The sequence below is a fragment of the Triticum dicoccoides genome, chromosome 7A (genome assembly GCF_002162155.2).
Source record: "Triticum dicoccoides isolate Atlit2015 ecotype Zavitan chromosome 7A, WEW_v2.0, whole genome shotgun sequence".
Lineage (NCBI taxonomy): Eukaryota > Viridiplantae > Streptophyta > Magnoliopsida > Poales > Poaceae > Triticum > Triticum dicoccoides.
Genome location: NC_041392.1, coordinates 54,177,864 through 54,186,746, shown reverse-complemented (window position 1 = coordinate 54,186,746; position 8,883 = coordinate 54,177,864). Strand labels below are relative to the sequence as shown.

Sequence of the window (8,883 nt, the reverse complement as noted above, 5' to 3'; positions counted from 1 at the left end):
TTATATATCGCCAGGCAATAGCCCCAGATTCCAGCCGTGAAAGGGCAGCTAGATACAAGGTGCAGACCATCCTCCCACCCTAAGTGGCATAATTGACAGATCGGGTTGTGAGGCCAACCTCGCTTCGCAAGGTTGTCCGCAGTCAAACATTTGCCCTGTACAAAGAGCCAACTGAAAAATATTATTCTTGGTGGAACCTTGATATGCCAAATGATCTCAGGAAGAGGAGAATCAATCTTGCTCCAGAATTGACATAGGTAAGCTGACTTAGCATTATATCTTCCATCCGCTGGCCATTTCCAAATGAACTCATCCTCCAGGTTGGACAAAGTGACCACACTGGATCTGCGCCAGAAGTCAATGTATTCGCGCAACACCTCGGTGTCGGGGTTGCGCTTGAGAAAAGTGACCCATTTTCTATTGGTGAGTCCTTCAGCCAACGATATTCTTCTGTTCTTGCTATGCTTGAAAAGATTAGGAAACGAAACAGCTGGAATCTCATCGTTGAGCCAGTGATCGTGCCAAAAGGATAACTTAATACCACTACCAATTTTGATGGAGGTACAAGCAATGAAAAGAGCCTTAACGTGCTTGTCAACAGGGAGCTGCAGACCTTGCCATGGTTTATCTGGATCTGTGACGCTTTGCCAAAGCCAGCGTACTTTAAGCGCCCGCCCCTGAGCTTGAAGGTCATGGATGCCAAGCCCGCCTACAGAGATGGGTGAGCACACCTGGGTCCAGCGGACAAGGCACTTGCCACCGCAGACAGCATCAGAGCCAAACCATAAAAAAGCACGACGTAGCTTATCGATTTGCTTGATGACCCATTTCGGTTGATGAACAGCCAGAAGCATGAAAATTGGCATTGCCGAAAGTACAAACCTCACGAGAACCATTCTTCCAGTGGAGGAGATCCACCTAGCCTTCCAACCAGCAATCTTCTTAATAACTTGTCAAGTAGGTCTTGAAAGTCAACGAGCTTCAACCGCCTATCAGATAGAGGCATCCCAAGGTAAGTGCAGGGGAAGCTAGCCAGCTGGCATCCAAGAGCCAGGTGCAGGGGAGTAAGGTCAAGGCCATCGCACCGAATAGGAAGGATCTTGCTTTTAGCCAGGTTAGTGATGAGACCGGTTGCTTCACCAAAAATCTTCAGCACTTCAGTTACACCCCCAAAATCATGCATCTCAGGCTTGAGGAAAATGATGACATCGTCTACGTAAATAGATGCACGGTGTTTAACAAGTTGGTTACCCAGAGGGGTTAGGATGTTGTTCCTTTGTGCTTTGTCCATCAACCTTCCAAGGCAGTCCACCACAAGCACAAAGAGCAGCGGGGAGAGGGGATCTCCTTGCCCGAGGCCCTTACGATGGAGGATTTGTTGAGTGCATTTGGAGTTGACTAATATTCTTGTGGAAGCAGAGAAAAAGAGGGCTGATATCCATCCTCTCCACTTCGGCCCAAAGCCCAGACCTTGCAGTAGCTTAAGCAGAAACTCCCATGAAACTAAATCAAAGGCTTTGGATATATCCAACTTAAGCATAACAGAGGGGATTTTTTTTCTGCCTTAGGGTCTTAGCCATTGCCTGAACATAGACAAAATTATCATGTATGCTTCGCCCTTTAATGAATGCATTCTGACATGAGGAGGTTAGCTTGTTCATCCATGGTTGTAGTCTGGCAGCCATCATCTTAGCAATTAATTTTGCGAAGAAGTGGATTAGGCTAATGGGCCTAAAATCTTGAGGCCTAACAGCACCCTGGTGCTTTGGAAGCAAGGCAATAATAGCACTATTAAGCAGATTTTTAATAACCATATATATACTAGTGTACGTACAATTATTTGATTTGTTGTGGCCTGCTCTAAATCATATAGTATATATAGGTACATAATTTTCGCAGCGTCGCGATTTGCGACGGCCTCTTCTCGGTCCCGTGAGCTGTCGAGGTAGTCCCGGGAGAAGGCTTGCTTTCTCAACCCACCGTTTCCGTTCCGTTCGCGTGCTGATTGGAGACTCGTGCGGTGCGGGAAGCATCGGACAGCTACGAGAAGGAGAAAAAGGGCGCGGCCCGGGGCCCCACCGCTGCGGGTCGGACCGCACCGAGGGGCACGCGCGTCTTTTCGCGGCGCCAGCGCAGGGCATACGGGCCCCGTGCCAGCCGTACGCGGGGCCGCGTATTTATACGGCGGCCCGGGACGGGACGGGGGCGCTAACGGCTCTGCTTCCTCCCCTCCCCTCCCGTCGTGGCCGCCAACAAAGAGAGAAGAGAAGAGAGAGAGGAAAAAACTCATCTCGCGCTCGCTATCCCTTCGCTTTTCTTTTCTCTCTCCTTCTCGTGGTGTGTGAGGTGGCGAGGTAGAGGAAGCAGCGGAGACCACACGAATCCCCCCACCACCCTCGCGCCCCCCTCCCCCGTCCCCTCTCCCTGCGCGGCGCCACCAACCTCGCCTCTCCCGGCGCGGCCAGAGGAGCCCAGCGGAGCCGCCGGCGGGTCTGGGTCAGGTCCGGCCTCGTCCCTCCCGCGGAGGCGGCAGCGCGCGCGGTGAGTCCCTCCCCCTCCCCCTCCTTCTCCTTCCCCTGCGGCGATCTGGCGGCGGTCCGATTCGTTCGTTCGTTCGTCGCGGGGTTTCCGGGCTCCGCACTTTGGCCCCGCGCGGCAGATCTGGAGGACTGCATCCTCGTCATCCCCTTGCGGTGGGCGAATTTTTTTTCCCGATGCGACAACTCGGTTTTGGCCCGTTCCGCCTCGGTTCCTGCGATAGGGTTCGTGCGGGCAGCGTTGGATTCGGGGGGCAATGCGGTACTGTTTTCAGATTTGTTTTGTGTGGGACGCACGGATGGATACGGCTCGAGCGGCCGGGACGGTTCCCGTCGCTTCAAGGAGAAGGGGGCATTTATTTTGCGACTATTATGTTATGGTAAATTCGGTTGCAAACACGGCCCCAATAGTGAAGGATGTTTGGATGTCAACAACGACTCCGGGGTCTGGTCGTTGGAGGTTTGGGAAAATTGCTTCGAGTGGGGCAAATTTAAGGCTCCCTATCTTTTCCCCAAACGAGGGGCAGCGGGATCCGGTGGCTCATCTCAATTTTACATGGAATCTTTTGTTATTCGTGAATGTTGTTGTTCTGTCACATTTTATTCCGTTTCCCTTCTCTTCTCTTCCACGAGGGAAATTAGGCGTAGCTATTATGGGTATGTATAAATCCTGTTGCTCATCCTTTTGTTCGTTCTTCCTTCAGGTTGGAGTGCAATCTTGGTTCCTGAAGCTGTAGTACGGCTGTGTCATGGCGGGGTCTGTTGCCGCCTCGGGGTTCTTCCCCACGCCAGGGTCTACCCCGGCTGCGTTGGCTAGAGGCTCCAAGAACATGTCTGGTGAATTACCTGAGACTTTGAGTGTCCGTGGGATGGTTGCAAAGCCAAACACGCCGCCCGCGTCCATGCAAGTCAAGGCTCGGGCCCAAGCACTTCCCAAGGTGAATGGCTCTAAGGTTAACCTCAAGACTACAGGCTCAGACAAGGAGGATACAGTGCCTTACACTTCCTCAAAGACCTTCTATAACCAACTGCCCGACTGGAGCATGCTTCTTGCAGCTGTCACGACCATCTTCCTGGCCGCGGAGAAGCAGTGGACGATGCTTGATTGGAAGCCCAAGAGACCTGACATGCTTGTTGACACATTTGGCTTTGGTAGAATAATCCAGGATGGGCTGGTGTTTCGGCAGAACTTCTTGATTAGGTCCTACGAGATTGGTGCAGATCGTACAGCTTCTATAGAGACGTTAATGAATCATTTACAGGTGAGACAATGACAGGAAACAGCTTTCATTTTTTGTTACTTCCATTTTTTTCTTGTTTCATTATTGATGCCATCAGTTCACACCAGTCTTCTAAAACAATTCGATTTTTGGCAGGAAACAGCTCTTAATCATGTGAAAACTGCTGGTCTCCTTGGAGATGGTTTTGGCGCTACGCCAGAGATGAGTAAACGGAACTTGATCTGGGTTGTCAGCAAAATTCAGCTTCTTGTAGAGCATTATCCCTCATGGTACTTTCTGCAAGCCATAATTGTTGATGTCATTTTCCTGGCAAATCCCCTCTCTTTTTCTCACTTTCCGACTTCCAGTCAAATTCATAGCTTGAATTATTCATGTGCATTCTTTATGGATGTGCACCCTTTCACTGGAGTAGTGTTTTTTTTTGTCATGTTTTTTGGTACACATTTTGAAGTCATACTTGTATATTGCATCTTATTTTATCTTAATCTCAGAATGTAGTTTTAAGTAGCTAAACTGGAGTTAGTCTTGTTTCTTTCCTATTTAGCATCATAACATTGTACAAATTGCCTTTTTAGTTTGTCAATATGAACTTCCATTGGTTGTCATATTAACCATTAAAAGTTCCTTATCACAACTAAGTTGGCCTTACGTCATACTATGAGAAATCTATAGTTAAGTACACGTAATATATTTGGAGAGATTATGCACCACTCAAACATGCTCTAAGCCCACTTTTTTAGTACAAACAATACATCATGTCCTAGTTTTGCTCAACTTTGTGGTCTTATCTACCACATCAATTGCTAAAACAGTGACGATTTATGGAATGGCAATACAAGTTAAGGACTATTTATGTATGCCATGGGAAGAATATGAAAAATAATGTCAGCAGTGCAGGCTTAGTTCCTGCTAGAATTTATAATGATTGTTTACCAATCAGAAGCTCATGTGCACTGTTTATCATCCTACATGAAAAACTCCCCCATCTATGTTTCTGATTATGTTGTTCTACACAGATGTGTTAGATTGTTGCTTCGCTTTTGCTAGAATTTAGAATGCTTCTTTTAGCAATCAGAAGTTCTGCTCACAGAATTTGTTTCACGCGTGGAACACCTTAAATCGATTGTTCCACTTGAGTGTAACAGACGTAGATTTTGTTTTTTGATGAATAAACGATCATCTTTTTCTTGTGTCTATGTGTGCAAGGTAGAGGTATCTAGTTTGATTGATAAGACCACGTATTAAATGCTCGAAGCTACTAAATTAAGTGGTGCTGGCCCATTTGTCCTTCGTTATTCGTATTAAAAGAGGTCGGGCCTCAGGAGATCAGAAAGTTGCCTTTATTGCTGGATTAAATGACTTCTTCGTATGCAATTAGTACTGTGGGCTGCCAAAAGAAGAAACTCCTGATCTAGATTGGCATAGTTTTTCTTAAATACTTCTATTAGCCTGTGTACCTGATACTACAGTTTTCCTTTGATGTCAGCAACGGTCATTTGTTGAATTGATAAAAGGTTGAATCTTAAGTTTGCAGAAAAGGAAAAGCAATTTCAGTTTGTAGTTTTCTAGTTGTTCTGTAGCTTTACTCGCTGATTTATAGGCTGAAAAATGACCTAGTATAATTTTCATGTGCTAAATTTTAGGGAAGATATGGTCCAAGTTGACACATGGGTAGCTTCTGCTGGAAAAAATGGAATGCGTCGAGATTGGCATATCCGCGACTACAATTCGGGCAGAACAATCTTGAAAGCTACAAGGTTTGGATTACATGTGTTTGCGTTTTGACTCATGCTGTTTGTAGCATCTTTTTCGTCTGTTAATTGTGCTTCCCATTTGACACTTGTTTCCAGTGTTTGGGTTATGATGAATAAGACCACTAGAAGACTTTCAAAAATGCCAGATGAAGTTAGAGGTGAAATAGGCCCGCACTTTAACGACCGTTCAGCCATAACAGAGGAGCAGGGTGAAAAGTTGGCTAAGCCAAGGAACAAAGTTGTGGACCCTGCCAACAAGCAGTTCATAAGGAAGGGGCTTACTGTAAGTCAGTTACATATTCTTAATTCCCATCACTCAGTTTGGTGTCTCTGTCATCCATAATATTTCTATTTCTTATGGGAACTCCTTCATCAACAGCCCAAGTGGGGTGACCTTGACGTGAACCAACATGTGAACAATGTGAAGTATATTGGGTGGATCCTTGAGGTAATTTATTTTCCCTATTCTCTTGTGTTTGGTCAAAATGGTCTGGCTACTTTTCTGCCTAATACATGAACTCTGGTGGTACCACCAGAAGTTTCATGCATCTATTATTGTGGAGCATCAGGTCTGGTGTTTCATAAAGTAGACATGATTATTCTCATTCCCAATCATCATCAGACTGCTTAAGATTCCTGAGCTTTATTTATTCCCATTTCAGAGTGCTCCTATTTCAATACTGGAGAAGCATGAGCTTGCAAGCATGACACTGGATTACAGGAAGGAGTGTTGCCGTGACAGTGTGCTGCAGTCACTTACCAACGTTTCAGGTGAATGTGCGGATGGCAGCCCAGACTCTGCCATCCAGTGCGACCATCTGCTCCAGCTGGAGTCTGGAGCTGATGTTGTTAAGGCTCATACAACTTGGCGGCCAAAGCGACCGCATGGCGAAGGAAACCTTGGGCTGTTCCCGGTTGAGAGTGCATAACCGCTTCGAATGTTAAATACGGCAAGCATGGGTTCTTATGGGATGCAAATTCTAATCTTGCCGGGGATAAATGGTTGATTGAAGGAATTATTTTGTGCCGGGGATAAGCCGCATAGCCCAGCCTGCTGCATCTTATGCTACACACACATTGTGATGGAGAGATAGAGCTTGTTCAAACTGTTTTCGGAGGAATTGGTCGGATTTGACAGGCTTTGGAGGAATGGGGAGCTTGACTGGTGATACTGAAGTAATTTGGAGGACAGAGAAGGGTGGAATTTGGATTATGGGACAAGGCAGGGGCTTGTGTGTGGTGATAGTGATTTGAGCTGATTGGTGAAGAAGGAAGAATGCAGCGGCGTTGGCTGGGATTGTTTGTGTTTTTGACATGTGTTTGGACGCGGAGCGGAATGGATAAATAATTTGTGTACTAAGTTAGCCCAGATGTGTGTGTGGAGGCGAAATCCTATCCCTTGTAACAGCCTGATGATTTGTACATTCCTACCTAGTACCCCCCTCTTCTCTTCTCTTCTCTTGTTGGTTGAATCGAATCGAATCGAATCGCAGCTCTCCTGCGTTTCCTTCCTTGGAAACACATGCGTTACTGGTGTCATGTGATAACCCCTTATGCTTGATAGTTCTCTCTTCCAGCTGATTTTAGTCTGCGCTTTTACTGTGCTCCTTATCATGTGCCAGATGACCTTACTCTGTCACATTGACCCTAGCTGTTTTGTGGTCGTTGCTGCGAGGAGACGGGCCCTTTCTTGTGGGGCTAGTGTTGGAGTTGTCTGATGCGTGCAGCTGGCGCTGTGAATTACCGGAAGATTGTCTCCTGCCTGGCGTTAGGTCGAGATGCTGCTTTGGTTGGTGAACAAGAAGGCACGGCCACAGCTACGGGCTGTGGTCTGTGTGCGTGACTAGGAGGTGGAGACGTGAAGGCTGCGTGCTTGGTAGGTTCTTTTTTCTTTTTTCTTTATGGAATCATCAGCAGCAAGCGAAGAGATGTGTTGGGGATGATAGTAACAGCTGGCGTTAGGTACGCAGGTCACGGCGCAGACCAACCGATCAACCAACTGCTCAAACCCGCCCGCCCGCCCGTCGTGCCATGCCATGCCAGCAACAAACCCAAACCCGACCCCGACCTTGACCGCACGGCGCGCGCCCATGACCCATCACGACGGCCGGGCGCGATAGCCGCCCAGTGGGCCTGCCGGTGGAAGGAACCCCCTTGATGACGGAGCGTGCTGGCCTACTGGGACGATGGAGGAGTTTATGGTGGAATCGATGGCGATGGCGATGCGGGAGGGTTTTATGGGTGACCAGTGCCCGGCGGCATGGGGACGCACAGTGGTGGGCATCAACGTACGCACGTATCATCAATTCATCATCATTGAAGGATGAAGGACGCCCCATCCTGCTGGAAGCCCCGGCTCGTAGTACGATCGGATCGGATCGGGCGGGCGGCCGCCCTCTCCTCTCCATCCATTGCTGCTGTGCTGGGGCGCGCGGTGGCAACGGCATGGCCACCGGCAGGCACGGCTGCCGCCGGGCTGCTTCGGGGCTTCACGCATCGATGATGCGGCGATGTGCGTCGTGGTCTCTCGCGAGTCGCGACGCTGGTGCGGTGCGTGTCAGCGTGTGTCGTGTGCGCGTCCATGATGCACCCACGTACGTACGTACAGTTCGCGGTGCGTTGCCGTCGGCCACAGTGTCCCCTGCTCCCTCCTCCACGCATCGCCATCAAGGCGCCAGCAACCGCAGTACCGCGCCAGCACGGATCGGGATCCCCTCACCCGGAATGCCCAAGGCAGCGACGTTTAATTTTGCATCCAACAGCGGGCATATTAAACTCTACACAGTTACAGCCCCTCAAGCTTTTAACATGCCTGTGTGCTTCTTGGTGTGCATTTAGGGCCCCTTTTTTGCCAATAAAAACCTTCAACGAAACTAGTATACGGACGACAGTACCCTGGACGATGTTGGAGGATCGAACGGTGTTGTTTGTCGTCCAATGTTTGTCGTCTGTGTAGCAGCGTTCAACCTTCAATTGTCAACGAGGAGTGTTACAGTCTACAGTCCGGCGAACGCAAACATTTAATCTCCTCAGGGGCATGACGCAGCCAGACGGCTGTGCTAGGTGCCCTCTCCATTTACGCAAGAGCATGACTAACACAATTCATGCCTCTCCTATGTGCATTATTTCTTTTAGAGCCTTTTTTTTTTCGAGAAAACTTCCAATCTCACTAGTAGAAAAAGGGCATGTTGTCCCGGTTCGTAAGGGCCTTTTGTCCCGGTTCCTGAACCGGGACTAAAAGGTCGGTACTAATGCCCTGTCCCTTTAGTCCCGGTTCAATCCAGAACCGGGACAGATGGGCCTTCACGTGGCCTATGCGCGGAGCCCAGACAGGAGAGTCTTTGGTCAGCA

The 8,883-nt window shown here is 48.6% G+C and overlaps 1 protein-coding gene across 1 annotated transcript; it reads left to right on the top strand.

The window, feature by feature from the left end:
• Nucleotides 1–2,206: 2,206 nt before the first annotated feature.
• Nucleotides 2,207–7,071, top strand: LOC119329540 (palmitoyl-acyl carrier protein thioesterase, chloroplastic-like). The gene is made up of 7 exons (XM_037602601.1): nt 2,207–2,541; nt 3,242–3,799; nt 3,914–4,047; nt 5,422–5,535; nt 5,629–5,815; nt 5,912–5,980; nt 6,195–7,071. Exons 2-7 carry the CDS (start codon nt 3,287–3,289, stop codon nt 6,459–6,461), a joined length of 1,284 nt encoding a protein of 427 aa, XP_037458498.1. The 5' UTR covers nt 2,207–2,541; nt 3,242–3,286; the 3' UTR covers nt 6,462–7,071.
• Nucleotides 7,072–8,883: the final 1,812 nt, after the last annotated feature.

Bases quoted from the DNA above. Each gene is read 5' to 3' on its own strand.
- LOC119329540 (XM_037602601.1), top strand. From the start codon at position 3,287: ATGGCGGGGTCTGTTGCCGCCTCGGGGTTCTTCCCCACGCCAGGGTCT. The intron at 5,536-5,628 runs GTTTGGATTACA...ACTTGTTTCCAG, and splicing joins ACAATCTTGAAAGCTACAAG to TGTTTGGGTTATGATGAATA. The intron at 5,816-5,911 runs GTAAGTCAGTTA...CTTCATCAACAG, and splicing joins TCATAAGGAAGGGGCTTACT to CCCAAGTGGGGTGACCTTGA.